At 45.3% G+C, this 20,361-nt stretch overlaps 1 protein-coding gene across 1 annotated transcript in view; it reads right to left on the bottom strand.

Moving 5' to 3' along the window:
- GTSF1 (gametocyte specific factor 1) overlaps positions 1-20,361 on the bottom strand; it is a 70,100-nt gene that overhangs the window by 47,883 nt on the left and 1,856 nt on the right. The window contains exons 2-6 of the mRNA XM_073319222.1: positions 16,312-16,412; positions 12,928-13,054; positions 11,480-11,566; positions 10,957-11,020; positions 6,148-6,242 (exon numbers count right to left, since the gene is read on the bottom strand). Coding sequence (XP_073175323.1) covers positions 6,148-6,242; positions 10,957-11,020; positions 11,480-11,566; positions 12,928-13,054; positions 16,312-16,412 — 474 coding nt within the window. The remainder of the gene's footprint in view (positions 1-6,147; positions 6,243-10,956; positions 11,021-11,479; positions 11,567-12,927; positions 13,055-16,311; positions 16,413-20,361) is intronic.

A 20,361-nucleotide genomic window follows, 5' to 3' on the forward strand; every position in this document is an offset into this window, starting at 1 on the left:
ACATCATCCCCCAGTTGTAAGCATCAGACAAGCTGCTTTGGACTCAGTCTAGGTCCATAAGCTGCCCCCTCAGCAAAGTCAATCACTGTGTTGAAACGCAGACACTTGGACTGTTCTTCCACACTCGTGCTCACAGCCAGGCAGTTTGCGGTCTCCCCAAAGCAGCGACGCAGCACTCCTCATGCTACCACCCCCAGAGCACAAGCAACACCTGTACGAGCACAGGGGAGCTAGCGTTTTGCTCCTTGGTCAGCATACCAGGGAGTAGGGGAATGGGACTGGAGGCCTGGATACGGGCTATGGGGCCCTTTCATATACACAGAGAGGGGGGGAGTTTATTAGACAAACCGTTCTCTGTTTACAAGCAACATGCAGGAAAAGCTCCTTAACTGGGGGAAGCAGGTGTCTCACTGCTCTATATAGAGTCCCAATGTATGGTGGGATGCTGTTATTCCTGCCCCTTTGGCTGTGCTCATGCAAGATCAGGACTAGTGCCCAACCTGAGCCCAGAGCTCAGCATTAGTTCCTTCCCAAAAATAGACCCAGCCTGACTGGCTGGAGCTCCAACACCTTCAGTGGAATGAAAACCAAGCAACCGTCCTTACTGCTGTGACTTTGGGAGCCGACCCAGCAGAACAAGGCTGATCCCGTGCATCAGCCCATAGTGCAATGTTCATTAAGAAAGATCAAATATGAAGCACAGGTATGTTCTGTAGGTCTCCAGGAAGCCCTGCTAGACTGGATCCTCACCACACCTTGGCTAGAAAGCTGGCTAAAGCTTTATATGACCAGCTGCTCTATTTGGGCACGCTAAGGGTCCTTACCACACACTTGGAGTAAGTCGTTCTGCTTTAGCTCACTCTCAACCAATCCAAATGTACACAGACACATCTGAACTCATCTCCAGTGTGTGTTTATCAATGCTGTGACCTTCAGGCGCTGAGCTAAGCCATTCCCCCTTTCACCCAAGTATCCTCCTTAGAAAACCTCATCTCACAAGATTAATGTACTAGAAAATCTAATCAGATACAGGTGCACACAATTTCAAGGTGGCCTGCCCATACAGTGACAAGACTGATTGCAGGTTTTGTCTGTGAAATGTTCCAGTACCTCTCCAATGATTCATGTGGACTCTCCACCTGAAATCAGGACACCTACTGTCCAGCATCTGGAAATGGTCGACTATTCCATACCACAGCCAGCCAGCCCATAGTGATGACCGTAGCAAAAGCTGATGAGCAGTCATTTTTCAAGTATCAATTTCCCATCCATGCACCTCAGCATAAAAAAAAGCAGAGGGCTGCCGACAACGCATCCCTGTACTCCCTAGACACATGCACCCAGCAGATTTTATTGTGAAATTGGTACAATATCCTGGGCTGCCTGGCTTTTTAATCATGGGAGGTGATTAAGCATCTGGTTGTACCTAACAGGTCTGCTTAAAAAGGAGTCCAAAAGAGGTGTTTTGAAGGCAAAATGCAAGCTTCACTGCTGCTCTAAGTACTGGAACATTTTTAAAGTTTAGTTCTGGCTTGAAAAGCGAGGATATTAGACAGTTCCCTTTACTCTGACCTGCCACTTATGTGCATTTGTTTGTTATCTTTCTGCTTACTTTACTGACCAAACTACTTCTGCTAGCCCTGCAAAGCCAGCAAAGCTGAGAGGGAGAGCTGGCTTGTGTATAGCCAGATTAGTCAAACTGAGTTCCAGCTGCAGAATCTCTAATTCTTGGCAATGCACAAGGCAGCATGACTTTCAGATTCTTACTTGGATTCTAAGCTCTTTGGGGAAGGGACTGTCTTTTTGTTCTCTGTTTGTACAGCCCTTAGCACCATGAGATCCTGGTTGTAACAACGATATAAATAATATCGTCATGAATTTTCTGGCCTAACACCTGAGGAAAACTTGGGAATTAATCACCTCTCTCTTGTTCCCCCGCCCATGTGTTTTATGTAAGGCTGCTTTTGACAGGAGAACTGCACTTAAAGGGTAAAAAAAAATATCCTGCTTGGTGCAAAGAAGGAGTCGATTAGCATAGTGTGTTACAATTTTCAGATTTTTCTTAAATCAGATTACAACCAGACTATTAGACGTTATGCTTTTGAAACGTATTCATCACTCAGCACCTCAGAGAGTTACAGTTACATGAATCCTGACCTACTAGCTCAAAATGCAGTGATAAAAATAAACTACAGAAATAAGCTTCATACCAAGCCCCCATTTATGTGGAGTGTGTTTTGCACTGCAAATAACTGTGTCCATGATGCTGCATTCTCAGTTCATTCACGCTTTCGCCTGGCAATTTACAGCAGGCGTCAAGTAGCATGTGTATTTCAATGGGGATCTCCTGCAAAAGTTGAGGCCTTTTTTTTTTAAACTGGCAAATTCCTACCCAAAGTGTAAACCGTAATAATGCTATTTTGTGCTTCTCCATCACCTTTCATCTGAGGATGCTTTATAAGTTGCATGTTTATCTTCTCAGATAACTAGTAATACTTAACTCGCAGGGTAAGTATTATCATAGAATATCAGGGTTGGAAGGGACCTCAGGAGGTCATCTAGTCCAACCCCCTGCTCAAAAGCAGGACCCATCCCCAATTAAATCATCCCAGCCAGGGCTTTGTCAAGCCTGACCTTAAAATTACTATCCCTCCATTCTGTAGAGGGGGAAACTGAGGCACGGGGAGCTTAAGTAACTTGCCCAAGATCAAGGAGACAGTCTCTGTAGCAAGTGGGGCTCACACTGGGAACAGATGCTCAGATTACAGAAACTCTGTCATATACTCAGAAGTAAAAGACCATAATCCTCCCTAATGTTTAAACTAATGGCTACTTCAAAGGAATTCTCTTGCAAAATCTTGCTTTCTTTCAAGCCACAGGCATCCCCGGAACAGGGCAGCTTTATGGCCAGTCCGTCACAGCTACAGTTTGACAAGGGGACCAAGAAAAGCGCTCAATGGGTCACACCTCCTTCCAGTTAATGCTTGTTGCTGTTTAAGGGGTAAAAGATTTTCAATTAAGTATAGTGTAAATACATGAAACTCCCTCCCTAAGATCCAAATGGCATGGAATACCACCAGGCTGTTTAATAATAGATACCCTGAACTCAATGCTTTGGGAATCGGGCTCTTGGGACACTGGGCAACTGAATCAGTTTTTAAAGAACAAAACCTTGTGAAGAGTCATATGTGGCAAGAGCTCATAAGAGCTGCAATACTGGGTCAGATCATATTCCATCTTACTCAGTATCCTGACTCCAACAGTGGCCCCTACCAGAGCTTCAAGGGGAGTAAACACAACAGAGCAATTACGGAGTGATCCACCCCTCTCTTCCACTCCCAGCTTCTAGCAGTTACAGATTTAGAGTCACCTAAAGCATGGGGTAACATCCCTTATCATCTTGGCTAATAGCTGTTGATGGAGCTATCCTCCATGAACTTATCCAATGCTTGCTTAAGCCCAGTTACACTTTTGGTCACCACAACATCCCATGTCAATGAGTTCCACAGGTTAGTTGTGCACGGTGTGAAAAAGTACTTCCTTTTGTTTGTATTAAACCTACTGCCTATTCATTTGATCAGGTGACCCCCTGGTTTTTGTATTGTGTGAAATGGTAAATAATGCTTCTCTATTCACTTTTTCTACAACAATCATGATTTTATAGGCCTCTATCACATCCCGCTTAGTCATCTCTTTAGTCTCTCCTTGTAAGGTAGCCTATTTCCCCCTGTTTTTTCCTACCCCCCCCCCCCAGACATTCTGGTTAAACTTGGATTTAAAAACTTAGAGAGTGGTCAGTTTGGATGAGCTATTGCCAGCAGGAGAGTGAGTTTGTGTGTGTGTGTTTCCGGGGGAGGGGGGGGGGTGAGAGAACCTGGATTTGTGCAGGAAATGGCCCACCTTGATTATCATGCACATTGTAGGGAGAGTGGTCACTTTGGATAAGCTATTACCAGCAGGAGAGTGAGTTTGTGTGTGTATGGGGGTGGGGGTGAGAAAACCTGGATTTGTGCTGGAAATGGCCCACCTTGATTATCATGCACATTGTAGGGAGAGTGGTCACTTTGGATAAGCTATTACCAGTAGGAGAATGAGTTTGTGCGTGTGGTTTTTGGAGGGGGGTGAGGGAATGAGAGAACCTGGATTTGTGCAGGAAATGGCCCACCTTGATTATCACACACATTGTGAAGAGAGTGGTCACTTTGGATGGGCTATTACCAGCAGGAGAGTGAGTTTGTGTGTGTGTGTGTGTGGGGGGGGGGGGGCGGAGGGTGAGAAAACCTGGATTTGTGCTGGAAATGGCCCAACGTGATGATCACTTTAGATAAGCTATTACCAGCAGGACAGTGGGGTGGGAGGAGGTATTGTTTCATATTCTCTGTGTGTATATAAAGTCTGCTGCAGTTTCCACGGTATGCATCCGATGAAGTGAGCTGTAGCTCACGAAAGCTCATGCTCAAATAAATTGGTTAGTCTCTAAGGTGCCACAAGTACTCCTTTTCTCCTTGTATGGAAGCCATTCCAGACCCTGGGTAATTTTTGCTTCCTTTTCTGAGCCGTTTCCAGTCCCCACAGCCTGACATCTGCGGTTTGGAGATCCTCGTCCCCTCCACTAGCAGGACATGTGGTGGACAGGAAAGCACGGCAGCCATGCAGCAAAGGGCTGAGACAGGGCATTCAGAGTAAGGCATGGAGCTGAAGCTCAGGATTTGACTTTGGGAGGGATAACAGCCATTTCAGCTCATCAGGGATGGACTCAGATGACTGAGAAAATGCCAAGTCTTGAGCCCACACTCCCCAAAACTACACTAGACTCATCCATAGACACCATTGGGAACAGACCCAGGCTTGTATATAGGGGAAATTTACCAACATTTATTCCAGGGGGAATTTTGTGCCACAACACAGTGCAGAATTTGCACACAATTTCATTCCCCCCCACCCCCCCCAGAGCAGAATTAGTGCTGCAAAGCTGCTGGCTGTCAGTAGCAGATGCGGGACCTAGCAGAGCCTGGCTCTCCAGCTTGCAACTACATGACACTGCCAGGGGGAGGGGGAGCTGGACTTTTCCATGCAGGTGCAGTTCCCAGCAGGTCCTGAAGGAAGGAAGTGGCATGCAGGAAACTCTGTACAAGCCTGGGACCCAGCATCAGGCTGTTTCTCCCTCTGGATCCCTGGGTTCTGGGTGGTAGGGGGTGCAGGTGTCTGGGGGACTAAGGGGGTGCCCCACAGCTGGACTCTGGGAGGGTAGGGGGTGTGGATGTCTAAGACTGGAGGGACAGAGATTTCTCCCAAGATGGGCCCAGCTGATGTGTGTGACACACTCAGACAGGTGCCCAACAAAAGCATAACAGAGAAACAGGAACTGGGTTGTTGTAGGAGTTTCTTTGACTCTCTACTCCTGGGGGAATCTTTTTTGCGGTCTGTATTGTTACAGACATACAGACTGACAGGTATTTTGAAATAAGATCCCAAAATAATTGAAACTGGTGTGATTATATTATTATTTTGACAAATAAAATATACAGAATTTTAAAATATTGTGTGCAGAACGTTTAATTTTTTAGTGCAGAATTTCCTCAGGAATACACATTACTACACCACTATGTGGGTGACTTCCGACATGAACACTTATTCCAAACAATGGCCTTTTTAGTTTAGATTACATCCCCTTGGAAAAACCAAACCAAATGCTACAGCTGCTACACACGTGTACAGCTTCCACTGACTTCAGTAGCAGCTATACCCGAAGAGCTACAACTGTGTTGAGCTCCACTGTGCCAGACTCAGACCTGTTTGTAAGCCTCGACTTTTGTTCGACCAATAGCGGTGAATAAGTTAAATGTCAGATGCTACAGTAATGGGGGCAATACGTGGAGCCTGACAACCTTTGACACAATGCCACCTACAGCAAAATAAAACCTGGATACAGAAGACACTACAGAAATGCAGCTGCTTCTAGGGAGGATTGTGTTACAGAGCTCTCCATCTCCACTTGCTGATGGTGGTAATAAAAGCATTTCAGTTTATGGAGGAGAATGCTGACACACGGAATAAAAATACAGAGAAAAGTTATCCCGTTCCACTTTGAGCTAACATGTAGGTCCCAGCTTACAGCACGAGGAGACCACCAGCTGTTGTACTTACTGCTTTTCCAGGATAGGCTATATGGCAAGGACTTGGGTGCTCTCATGCCTGACATTAGGTTACTCTTTTGTTCCATTACCACGCTGGACCCAGGGCTGAAAGAGATCAAATACGAATTATCCTACACATGTGTACTTCTTTTAGTCAAGTACCTTTTACTATAAATATTGAAGTATTTTTCTAAAACTGAAGACAACAGAGTATGTTAATTTAAACAAATCTTCATGCAATCAGAACAGTTACTACTCCTCGCAAAGGCTAGAGAAAAGTGAACAACATGTTGATGCCATCTACTTTGACTAAAATCCCCAGAATCAGTCATCCAGACAAGAAAGAAATAAGCTAAAGACAGCAAGAAAAACCAGAGTTAAAGCTTGATTATCAGTATTGCGCTGCCCTCAACTGTAAATGGCATCTCAGCACACATGCCCTAGTCATCTCTATACATGCAGACGTCTAACAGTGAATGCCAGCGAAAATGAGATAGGATCAGAGGCTAAAATAGGGAAAGAAGTTAAAAATTACTTAGACAAGTTAGATGTCTTCAAGTCAGCAGGGCCTGGTGAAATACATCCTAAAATATTCAAGGTGCTGACTGAGGAGATATCTGAGCCATAAGCAATTATCTTTGAAAAGTCATAGAAGACAGGAGATTCCAGAGGACTGGAAAAGGGGCAAATATAGCGCCAAATCTATAAAAAGGGGAATAAGGACAACCTGGGGAATTACAGACCAGTCAGCTTAACATCAGTACCCGAGAAGATAATGGAGCAAATAATTAAGCAATCAAATTGCCGAATCCTAGAAATAGGGCAATAAGGAACAATCAGCATGGATTTGTCAAGAACAAATCGTGGCAAAACCAACCTAATAGCTTTCTTTGACAGTGTAACAAGCCTTGTGGATGGGGGAGGGTAATGGTAGATGTGGTGTATCTTAAGTTTAATAAGGCTTTTGATATGGTCTCGCATGACCTCCTCATAAACAAACTAGGGAAATACAACCTAGATGGACTCCTACAAGGTGGGTGAATAACTGGTTGGAAAATCGTTCCCAGAGAGTAGGTGGCTCACAGTCAAGCTGGAAGGGCATACTGAGTGGGGTCCCACAGGGATCAGTTCTGTTCAGTATCTTCATCAGCAATTTAGATAATGGCATAGAGAGCACATTTATAAAGTTTGCAGACAATACCAAGCTGCGAGGGGTTACAAGTACTTTGGGGGATAGGATTAAAATTCAAAATGATCTGGACAAACTGGAGAAATGGTCTGAAGTAAATAGGATGTGCAACACTCCATAGTCGTCATAGTATTATTATTAGGATGATTATGGCATAATTATGATGTTTTGTACGAGATCGGTCATGTAAGGTGTCACTGGAAAAATTATGATTTGCTGAATATGATTATCCTATTTGTATGCATGTATCATTTTTGTATCTGAAGTTATGAATATTGACTAGGTATCTGTATTTCAAAGGGGCTTACTCTGGAAAACACCCACAGCCAGCCTTTCAGGTACAACAATGAAGAAGCCAAACAGTGCTAATGGCTCATCAACAAAGACAATGGGCTGTGGAATAGCTTAGCCTTCCTGTGGAAGGCCAGTCTAAGTTATGGCTGCTATGACTCTGCAAGGGCATGTGACCAGACCATGCTTCTGGACTCCATTTGGGGTACCTGAATTTTTCCACAAACTGGTCTGGGAACCAAGTTTGAAACAGAGCTCCTGCCATATGAAAAAGCTATATAAGGCAAGGAGTGACATCGTTGGTTGTTCTTCACTTCCCCACAACTCAGAGAGAAGCTCTAAAAGAAAAAGTCTTGGAACAGGGTAGGAGATCCCAAGCTGCAAAACAAATGCAGCTTGTCCCTTAAGAATCTGCAAGCCTGACTGTATCATCAACCAGGGTGAGAATTTGTTAATTCAGATCCAATCTTTCTAGTATTTTCGGCTTATAGTTTGCAGTTCTGTTTATTTACTAGGTAATCTGCTTTGGTCTGTTTTCTACCACTTATAATCTCTCTTTTGTAGTTAAACTTTTTTGCTTTATCTAAACTGGAATGGCTGTGATCAAAGTGTCTGGGGAAAAATCTCAGCCTGGTTAACACAAGTATGCATTGTCCTCTCCACATTGAGGGAATGGCGAACTGGGTAATAAATTCATACTGATTGGGGTTTTGATCAGGGCGGGATGGTACAGCTCTGGGGTCCCAGACTGGGGGTTATTTTGGCTGTAGCCTCTCTATTGCTGGATCATGCAGTGGCTGTCCAAAGCCTGCATGAAACTGCAGCTGGGTGTGTCCCTGCCTGTGTGAATGCTGCTGGGAGTGTAGGTCCAGGAGCAGTCTATAGCCTGTGACAGCAGCACAGTGCTGAGAGGGAGCCCAGGCTGGTGAGTCAGTGGGCTCAGTGGAACCCCAGTCCCAGGTGGCACCCCTGGGGGGAACCCGTCACAGGATGAAATTCAATAAGAACAAATTCAGAGTACTCCACTATCAGTTGCACACATACAAAATGGGAAATGACTGCCTAGGATGGAGTACTGAAGAAAAGGATCTGAGGGTCAAACTGGATCACAAGCTAAATAGGAGTCATTCTGAGATGCATTAGCAGGAGTGTTGTAAGCAAGACGCGAGAAGTAATTCTTCTGCTCTAGTCCATGCTGATTAAATGTCATCTGGAAAGGGGCGGGGTGGGAAAACCTGGATTTGTGCTGGAAATGTGTCAACTTGATTATCATGCACATTGTAAGGAGAGCGATCACTTTGGATAAGCTATTACCAGCAGGAGAGTGGGGTGGGAGGAGGTATTGTTTCATGGTCTCTGTGTATATAATGTCTTCTGAAGTTTCCACAGTATGCATCCGATGAAGTGAGCTGCAGCTCACGAAAGCTTATGCTCAAATAAATTGGTTAGTCTCTAAGGTGCCACAAGTACTCCTTTTCTTTTTGCGAATACAGACTAACACGGCTGTTACTCTGAAATCTGGAGGATTGTGTCCAATGATTGGTGCCACATTTCAGGAAAGATGTGGACAAATTGAAGGAAGTTCAGAGAAGAGCAACAAAACTGATTAAAGGTCTAGAAAACATGACCTATGGGGGAAGATTGAAAAAAATTGGGTTTGTTTAGCCTGGAGAAGAGAAGACTGAGGAAGGACATAACGGTTTTCAAGTAGATAAAAGGTTGCTACAAGGAAAAGGGAGAAAAACTGCTCTCTTTAACCACTGAGAATAGGACAAGAAACAATGGGCTTAAATTTCAGCAAGGGCGGTTTAGGTTTGACAGGAAGTTTTTCCTTTTGTCCAAGTGGTTGAGCACTGGAATAAATTGCTTAGGGAGGTTGCAGAATCTCCATCACTGGAGATTTTTAAGAGCAGGTTAGACAGACAGCTGTGAGGGATGGTCTAGATCAGTGGTTTTCAAACTTTTTTTCTGGTGACCCAGTTGAAAAAAATTGTTGATGCCCGCGATCCAAAGGAGCTGGGGATGAGGAGTCTGGGGTGTGGGCTGCGGCCAGGAATGAGGGGCTCAGAGTGTGGGAGGGGGTCAGGGCTCTGGGCTGGGGCTGCAGGAGGGGGCTCTGGGTTTGGGGGTTCAGAGCTGGGACAGGGGTGTGGTGTTACCTGGGGAGGCTCCTGGTCAGCGGTGCAGCTGGGGTGCAGAGGCAGGCTTCCTGCCTTTCCTGGCACTGCGGACAACGCTGCACCCCGGAAGCGGCCAGCAGCATGTCCGGCTCCTAGGCGCAGGGGTGCAAGCAGCTCCGCATGGCTCTCGCCCACAGGCATTGCCCCACCCAGCTCCCACTGGCCGGGAACTGGCCAATGGGAGTGCAGAGCCAGTGCTCTGGGCGGGGGCAGCGCATGGAGCCCTGGGACTTACCCCCAACCTAGGAGCTGGACCTGCTTCTGGTCGCTGCCGGTCGCTGCCAGGGCACAGTGCAGTGTTGGAACAGCTAGGGACTAGCCTGCCTTAGCTGGGCAGCACCACTGACGGGACTTTTAACGGCCCGGTCAGCAGTGCTGACGAGAGCCGCCGCGGCCCAGTGCCTTTCATTCCGCAACCCAGTTCTGGGTCACAACCCGCAGTTTGAAAAACCACTGGTCTAGATAATACTTAGTCCTGCCATGAGTGCATGGGACTGGACTAGAGGACCTCGAGGTCCCTTCAGTCCTACAATTCTATGTCACTGTTACAGGCTGTAGAAGTTCATATGTTGATGACCTCTGATTAGAGAGGTAAGGCACAGTACAATGATTTGGGTGTTCAGGGGTGAGACAGAGATAATGACCAGACACATTATGCTTCATTTTCCAATCCTGCATTGTGATTACACAAACAACAAAATGATTATTTCTGACTCAGGTCATGAGAGATTAGATTAGCTGTCAGAAGTTTAAGCCTAAATTGCTTAACAGCTGACATCAGTCTGCATTTCTATCAAGCCCAGCAGAACAGTTTAGTGTTTAATAACCCCCCCAACAAATACAGAACCAGTGGGGATTGAACCCAGGACCATCCACACTAATAGTACTACAGTAGAACTAGAGGAGTAACCATTATCTGGTAGCAACAGTATGTTCTTATACTCTCCTATGGATCTGCCACTAAAAGGAGACAGGAAACATTGACCCGGGGCACAGGAATGTTGAGTCATGCCAGTGGGAACGCCCCCACCATCACCCCAAAAATAGAATTCATAAAGTAAATTGCATCTTCCCAACAACACAGCAGCATGAGTTCAAAGTAGTTTGAAAGCACATCTTTTATGGAAAGCACTGTCACAAGAAATACACCTTTTGCTACCTGTTGTTTATGCCACTACTGAACGTGCCCCAAACGAAAGCAGAATTTGATTGCTCCTGTAGATCTGCCAAAAGGAAACAGACATCATTGTGGCTCAGTACCGAGTAACTTCTGCAAGCGTCATAGCAACATCAAATAAGAAATATGGCAGAGACGCTGCTAGGTTTACAAAACGGAATGAGAATTTTTTAAGGCTTGGCGTAAGTGACAGCAAAGCAGACATTTAACTGAGAAATATGAAGTGTAAAGGTTATCATCAATTTCCATTTTCATCAAAGCACAGATGGTGCAACAGACTATATGGAAAACAACAGAAGTTTTGTAGAGAATAGAAGGCATGTGGAAGAGCCTGTGAAGCAGGAGAACTTCATTTGTTCAGGGACAGTATAATTGGGTGTCCCACACATGATCTGTGCAGAAGGATCTATGGGACCTCTCTCTCCTAGTCCACGTGACTTCTTCGGGGACAAGAAGAAGGGAACAGCAGGCGCTGACAGCCCATGTCATCAACCTACTTCCTTACCTCTATCCCAATCTTCGTCACATGGGGGCGGCTGCCACATGCTGACAATGTTCATCTTCTCTCCCTGGCAGTTATTTGACTGACTCACTTAAAGGAAAGAAGAGTCTTAGTGAGAAAATCTTTTTGGACAAAATAAAATCCTATTTTAGGTACATTAATCATTTTTTGACCTAGCTGCAGAATAGCTCTAGGCCTTGGCGAGGAGCAGCATACACTGGAAGCTGATCAGGTACTCCCCTAGTCTTAGGAGCAAAACTCTTGAGGCCAGGGATGGGCATCTTGAAGGTAGCAAAGGGATACAAAATCCATGAGAACCCTTTAGTGGGCCATAGAGGCTATATATTGTCTAACTAAGAAAGGTTTGCTACAACACCGAATGTTTGGCAAGCCAAATCAAATGATCCGGCAGGGTGGATGTGGCCCCCATTTGCCAATGCCTGTTTTAGGCCTTTTCTAAAGCTAAACAATTCTGCACACATTTTTCAGCAATGGTGCAGCTGCTCCAACATACGAATTGGGAGAGGGTTCAGGTGTGTTTCTACTGTCATGTCACAAAAATCTTCTCAGGGTTTTTTCACTACTGTCATGCTCTAAGCCCTGTCTACATTAACATGCACATCATTGTTATCTTCAGTACAACTCTACATTTGCCAGAGAATAGGTACTTTTTCCAGTGTAGTGATAGCCATATAGATATCAGTGGGGGGAAGAACTGGAACACGACCCACATAACCAAGTGATTTAGGTGCTGGGCTGACAGACCTGGATAGTGAACTCCTCATCACAGAGGAGACAGCATGGGCAGTGGTAGGGAAGCTTCTCCATAGTCCCCTCCCCAACTTGCCCCACTCTGAACTGGAGGAACCCAACTCCTGTTGGGAAAGTTGTTCAGCCTCCCTGGCTCAGTCATGGCTTTTCTGCTAAGTAGGATGTAACAGAAGTGAGGATTGTTATGGTCTAGACACTTGTCCATTAAGAACTGGACTGAGACCAATTTATTTCACATATGCCACTAGACAGGCTATAAAGATTTTTGGTCACTATCAGGTCAGATCTGCACTGGAGACCCACCCCTCTCATGGCCACTATCTTTCCTCTCTAAGCCATCCAGATTCCCAACTAGATCTCATTCAACACACACAGTTTATGGCATAATGCACAGTTCCCATTTTAATGCTAAAATCTCTGGCAGATAACACATGTAATGCAAGCCAGTTGCCTCTCAGATGCTTAGGAGAATTTGCATGGACACAGAATGAATGAAACTCAAGCCTTAAAGGATTCCTACTGCTTCAGGATCATGAAGCACTATAGGTAAAGGGTTGCTTATGGAATAATAGAGCATTAAAACAATCTAACATTAACAGCAGAAGTTACGTTAGAACTCCGTTAGCCCAAGAGTTCCCAAAGTGAGTTTACAGAGCCAAAGGAGTCTAATATTTTCTCACCAATGTCTTCCTCAATGCAGCTTTTGTCATCACAGCTTGATATATGACGGCTGATCTCAGCTCTGGGAACCTGATGGCGGGCATTAAAGGGGCATGTGGCTAGCTGCTTTGCAATTTCAGGGTGGTTCTAGAGAAACAGAAAAAGCATGTGCTATCTCACTGAATTCACCCAAACCCTTGTGTTTTCTAATCACTAGAGAAGGGTTTGTGCAATCTGCATCCTGAAATAGGTTGAAAAAATTAAAACAAGGAAAGTCAAACTTAGTTCAGGTCCTGAGCACAAAAGCAGTGGAAAAACAGCAAAGCATATGCATCCTTTATGATACAGCCTATGTTTGTTTATTTTCACATTTAAACTACGCCCTGAATTTATCTGATTGAAGATCAGCCCCAGAACAAGCACAGTGAAACTGTTGCAGCGTCATCACTGGCATGGTTCAGTGCACAGATGAAATTGCCCTAAAAACCCTACATAGGGAGTAAGTGCTTTGAAACCCTAAATAATTCAGCCACTTTATTTTTAAATTAAGTAAGAGACAAACTAGAGAACAAGAAGAAAGTCAAGGAAAGTGTGAATGATGGAGGCAACCTAGTGACAGAGGATGTGGAAAAAGCTAATGTACTTTTTTTGCCTCTGTCTTCACGAACAAGGTCAGCTCCCAGACTACTGCACTGGGCAGCACAGCATGCGGAGGAGGTGACCAGCCCTCTGTGGAGAAAGAAGTGGTTCGGGACTATTTAGAAAAGCTGGGCGAGCACAAGTCCATGGGGCCGGATGCGCTGCATCCGAGAGTGCTAAAGGAGTTGGCAGATACGACTACAGAGTCATTGGCCATTATCTTTGAAAACTCATGGCGATCGGGGGAGGTCCCAGATGACTGGAAAAAGGCTAATGTAGTGCCCATCTTTAAAAAAGGAAAGGAGGATGATCCAGGGAACTACAGGCCAGTCAGCCTCACCTCAGTCCCTGGAAAAATCATGGAGCAGGTCCTCAAGGAATCAATTCTGAAGCAGTTAGAGGAGAGGAAAGTGATCAGGAACAGTCAGCATGGATTCACCAAGGGCAAGTCATGCCTGACTAATCTAATTTCCTTCTATGACGAGATAACTGGTTCTGTGGATGAAGGGAAAGCAGTGGACGTGTTATTCCTTGACTTTAGCAAAGCTTTTGACATGGTCTCCCACAGTATTCTTGCCAGCAAGTTAAAGAAGTATGGGCTGGATGAATGAACTATAAGGTAGATAGAAAGCTGTTTAGATTGTCGGGCTCAACGGGTAGTGATCAATGGCTCCATGCCTAGTTAGCAGCCGGTATCAAGTGGAGTGCCCCAAGGGTCGGTCCTGGGGCTGGTTTTGTTCAGTATCTTCATTAAGGATCTGGAGGATGGCGTGGATTGCACCCTCAGCAAGTTTGCAGATGACACTAAACTGGGAGGAGAGGTAGATACACTGGAGGGTAGGGATGGGATACAGAGGGACCTAGACAAGTTGGAAGATTGTGCCAAAAGAAATCTGATGAGGTTCAACAAGGACAAGTACAGAGTCCTGCACTTAGGACGGAAGAATCCCATGCACCGCTACAGACTAGAGACCGAATGGCTCGGCAACAGTTCTGCAGAAAAGGACCTAGGGGTGACAGTGGACGAGAAGCTGGATATGAGTTAACAGTGTGCCCTTGTTGCCAAGAAGGCCAATGACATTTTGGGATGTATAAGTAGGGGCATTGCCAGCAGAGCTAGGGACGTGATCATTCCCCTCTACTCGACATTGGTGAGGCCTCATCTGTGTCCAGTTTTGGGCCCCACTCTACAAGAAGGATGTGAAAAAATTGGAAAACGTCCAGCGGAGGGCAATGAGAATGATTAGGGGACTGGAACACGTGACTTATGAGGAGAAACTGAGGGAACAGGGATTGTTTAGTCTGTGGCAGAGAAGGAGGAGGGGGGGATTTGATAGCTGCTTTCAACTACCTGAAAGGGGGTTCCAAAGAGGATGGATCTAGCCCTGGCTGGGATTATTTAACTGGGAATTGGTCCTGCTTTGAGCAGGGGGTTGGACTAGATGACCTTCTGGGGTCCCTTCCAACCCTGATATTCTATGATTCTATGTTCTCAGTGGTACCAGATGACAGAACGAGGAGTAATGGTCTCAAGTTGCAGTGGGGGAGGTTTAGGTTGGATATTAGGAAAAACTTTTTCACTAGGAGGATGGTGAAGCACTGGAATGCATTACCTAAGGAGGTGGTGGAATCTTCTTCCTTAGAAGTTTTTAAGGTCAGGCTTGACAAAGCCCTGGCTGGGATGATTTAGTTGGGGATTGGTCCTGCTTTGAGCAGGGGGTTGGACTAGATGACCTCCCGAGGTTCCTTCCAACCCCGATATTCTATGATAAGTCTCTGCCTGCGCTAGAGCTTAAGTCTTTGCACTTAATTTAACCCTTCTGAAACAGGAGGAAAGTTACTCAATGTTCCAGCTGAGGCCACATCTATATTGGGAGCATTTTGCCAGTATAGGTAAACTAGTGCGGACATAGAAGAGCACTACTGTCCCCCACTGAATGAAGAGCCTTTACCCTTAGAAAAGAGCAAGAATACAAAGAGGAAGAACCCACTGCTCAGGCTTGCTCTGCATGGCTTTTCTATCACTATAGCGATGTTGGCTAGGGGTGTGATTCCTAACCAATACAATCACACCAGGAAATCATCTTAAAACGTGGATGCAGTTATACCGGTATAAGTGTGCTTATACCTGTACAACTAATATACACTAGCACTAGAGAGCTTAAAATAAGATACTAAACAGAGGACAAAAGAAAGGAGCAGATTCTCCTCTTAAATATACAGCATTCTCGCCCAGGATAGAAGACTGAGAAGAGGGACTTGCAGACAGATGTACACTGAATAGAGTTATTAGCAATATAAAAAAAGATGGCTTAGCAGCTCTCCTGCTCTGATTGCAAAGTAAAGAATTAACTGCAACATCAGATCACTTCTGCTTTGGCCAGCCAGAAGGCATCCATCTAACACTGGCTGCATTTGCTCCATGGCCTGAAGTGGGAAGTAAATACCCTGGTCCCATGAGTGAACTGTTGGAAGAGAATAGAATCCCATCACTGAGCTAGGTATTCTGAAGAATCTGTTTCGCCTTTCTTCAGGGTAAATGCACTGATCTGAAGGGCATTACTAAATATGAACTGGATGCTTTTACGAAGTGGTAAATGGATGAGCGATGTAAATATGAAATAAAGAAGGCTTCTTCCAGCCTAATAGCAAGTGAATGCATCCTTCTAGCAAAAGGCAGCACAGCGTACTGAGCTCACCATACATTAGCATTTACAAAAATATGATTTCCCAAGTGCATTAGAGACCTTAACATCCCATCCTACCTTCCTGCACTTTATAAGATGATAGGGAAACCGACAGGCCCTGATTTGATGATAGTTATCATAGGGACATTGTATTAACCTCTCTGGATCCAAAGCATCAACTGGAAGAGAAGGAATAAAAAAAGACAAAAGAAAACATTCTGTAAAACAAGTTCATCATCAACACAATTAACAAGAGTGGAAACATACTAGGTACTGGAGCTGCCCTCTAACGGGTTAAGCCATCAATTTTTAATAGCCGAGACAAAAATGCCAAACTGCTAAGTTGGCACACTCTGTGTGTACCCAACCAAATTCACTTCGGATTTTGGGTGAGTGGAATATTCAATTAAAAATGAGGAAAGCGCAATCAGTAGGGCAGAGTGGCCAGTACATATTAATGACTATACTTATGCAGAACAGTGAGCTGGAAATAAACATTACTATAAAAACCCTTGAAGCTACCAAATTAGGTAGTTGTACAGCAGTGACATGCTAAGGATTGGCAGAAGCACGGCATTCTGAAGTAAATCCTTTTGCATTTACCTTCAGACTCCAAGGCCATCTCTGCTGGATTAAGAAAAAATCAAACTAAAACAAACATGTCTGGAGTTAAGGATGCAATTTGCACTACAGTGCACTTGGCCCTGTAAAGTGCAGAGGTTGGCAGGTGCTTAAGAGCCCAACACTCACTGAACATAGTGAGGGCCTAAGTCACAGGCACTTTTTGAAAATGTTCCCTCCTAGTCCATACTATGACCCAGAGACAGGCACAAGTCACCTTAATCACTTAACAGTTACACAGAAGGGACAAGGTAGGGGAAGACCAACTTCTGATAGTGAGAGACACAAGCTTTCAAGCATACATAGACCTCTTCTTCAGGATTCAGTTTGTGTCCATGCAGCAGATTTCTTGCCATCACAAATGTGTCTCCCCTCACACCTTCCATGCTATTTATCCACGTTTGTATCAGTGTACAGAGGGCATGCACAGAAAGGAACATGGGCCAACAGACTGTGTGAGGTTTTCTAGATAGCTGGAAGTAAGGGGGACGGGCCAGATTGAAAAAACACTGATTTATGTAATCAACCTTTTTGATACCAGGGACCAGCTTAGAATCACAGAATATCAGGGTTGGAAGGGACCTCAGGAGGTCATCTAGTCCAAACCCCTGCTCAAAGCAAGACCAACACCAACTAAATAATCCAAGCCAAGGCTTTGTCAAGCCGGGCCTTGAAAACCTCTAAGGATGGAGTTTCCACCATCTCCCTAAGTAACCCATTCCAGTGCTTCACCGCCCTCCTAGTGAAATAGTGTTTCCTAATATCCAACCTAGACCTCCCGCACTGCAACTTGAGACCATTGCTTCTTGTTCTGTCATCTGCCACCACTGAAAACAGCCTTGCTCTATCCTCTTTGGAACCCCCCTTCAGGTAGTTAAAGGCTGCTATCAAATTCCCCCTCACTCTTCACTTCTGCAGACTAAGTAACCCCAGTTCCCTCAGCCTCTCCTTGTAAGTCATGTGCTCCTTAATAATTTTCGTTGCCCTTCGCTGGACTCCCTCCAATTTGTCCACATCCCTTCTGTAGTGGGGGGACCAAAACTGGACGCAACACTCCAGGTGTGGCCTCACCAGTGCCAAATGGAGGGGAATAACCACTTCCCTCAATCTGCTGGCAATGCTCCTATTAATACAGCCCAATATACCATTGGCCTTCTTGGCAACAAGGGCACACTGCTGACTCTTATCCAGCTTCTCATCCACTGTAATCCTCAGGTCCTTTTCTGCACTGCACTTTTCTGCACTGCACTTCGTAAGTGAAGAACTCTGCACTTGTCCTTGTCCTGGAGTTAAGGATGCAATTTGCACTACAGTGCACTTGGCCCTGTAAAGTGCAGAGGTTGGCAGGTGCTTAAGAGCCCAACACTCACTGAACATAGTGAGGGCCCATATCAGATTTCTTTTGGCCCAATCCTCCAATTTGTCTAGGTGACTCTGGACCCTTCCCTACTTTCCAGCGTATCTACCTCTCCTCCCAGTTTAGTGTCATCTGCAAACTTGCTGAGGGCGCAATTAATCCCATCATCCAGACCATTAATAAAGATGTTGAACAAAACCAGCCCCAGGACTGACCCCTGGGGCACTCCGCTTGATACCAGCTGCCAACTAGACATGGAGCCATTGATCACTACCCGTTGAGCCCGACAATCATGCAGCTTTCTATCCACCTTATAGTCCATTCATCCAGTCAACACTACTTTAACTTGCTGGCAAGAATACTGTGGGAGACCGTATCAAAAGTTTTGCTAAAGTCAAGATCTATCACATGCACTGCTTTCCCCATATCCACAGAACCAGTTATCTCATCATGGAAGGCAATCAGGTTGGTCAGGCATCACTTGCCCTTGGTGAATCCAAAGCTTGCAGCCTTTCTAACAGTGTCAGGGAGATCTGAGGGACAGGCCATTGAGAAAGACTGACACAGGTACTTAGGACAAATGGCTACTTGTGACAAAGTGGAAAATGTCCTAGTGTTTGCATGAATACTGTGCGTGCCTCAGTTTTCCCTATGTGTTGCACAAGTATCTAGGTAGTGGGATAAGGGTGTGTGACCTTTGCAGATACCCTGAGAGGGAAGGTGCAAGTGCCATCTAGCTCCCTGGGCCCAGACAATAGTTGTATCCTGGCAACTGACTGCCGGGCCAGACTCCTGGTTTTGGACTCAGGAGGAGAGACCCATGGCTCTGGGTCTCCTCAAGTTGAACTTTGCTGTAACTTCCTGCTTTCTGTGCTAACAAGATTCTGCTCTATGCTGTGTTCCAGACGACTAATAAACCCTTCTGTTTTACACCGCTGGCTGAGAGTCACTCCTGACTGCTGAAGTCGGGGGTGCATGGCCCCTTTGGAGGGCGTGTAAGGTTTCCCCAGCTGTCCTATTCAGGTGGCTCACTGCAGGCGTGAGACAGGGATGCTGAATGCTCCGAGGTCAGAGCAAGGAGGAGCTGAAGCCCAGGAGGCTTGTCCTAGCGAGAGTGTGCCCCGAGGGGTAGTCACACTGCAAAAGGGTCCTGGTCCGGGGGCTAGTCTTCACCAGACTCACTGCAGCTGCGCTAATGTAGGGCAGTAGTGTAAACACACTATGAAGACCAGAGAGTGCTTTCCTGTCAGCATAATTACTCCACCTCAGGTGAAAGGTGGAAGCTATGAGAGAATGAAAGTGTCCCACTGACTTAGTGCTGGTGCGGACAGCTCAGGGGGGTGGCTTTTTCATATCCTTGACTGACATAAGTTACATCAACTTAAGCGGAAGCGTAGACAAGCCCTGAACTTCATTCAGTGGTTCCAGAGCACCAAGCCCGTGCATCCATGATCTACTATAGGGGGGAAAAAAGTCCCCAGTGCATCAAACCAACACCATATACCTGGCTAGGCCTCTGGAGAGGGCAGCACCCTTACCTGACCATGGTACTAATTAGGGCTGTCGATTAATCAGTTAACTCACGCGATTAACTAAAAAAAAAATTATTAAAAAAATGAATCGCACAGTTACATTTCAATTGGTATTCTATTGCGTATTACACATTTGTGGATGTTTTCTACATTTTCAAATATATTGATTTCAGTTACAACACAGAATACAAAAGGTACAGTGCTCACTCTATTCTATTTATTGCAAATATTTGCACTGTAAAAATGATAAACAAAAGAAATCCCATTTTTCAATTCACCTCATACAAGTACTGAAGTGCAATCTCTTTATCATGAAAGTGCAACTTACAAATGTAGATTTTTTTGTTACATAACTGCACTCAAAAACAAACCAATGTAAAACTTTAGACCTTACAAGTCTACTCACTCCTACTTCTTGTTCAGTCAATCACAGAGAAACAAGTCTGTTGACATTTACGGGAGATATGCTGCCCACTTCTTATTCACAATGTCACCTGAAAGTGAGAACAGGCACTTTTGTAGCCAGCATTGCAAGGTATTTACATGCCAGAGATGCTGAACATTCGTATGCCCCTTCATGCCTCGGCCACTGTTCCAGAGGACGTGCTTCCATGCGGA

This window comes from Lepidochelys kempii, chromosome 20 (assembly GCF_965140265.1).
Source record: "Lepidochelys kempii isolate rLepKem1 chromosome 20, rLepKem1.hap2, whole genome shotgun sequence".
Classification (NCBI taxonomy): Eukaryota; Metazoa; Chordata; order Testudines; family Cheloniidae; genus Lepidochelys; species Lepidochelys kempii.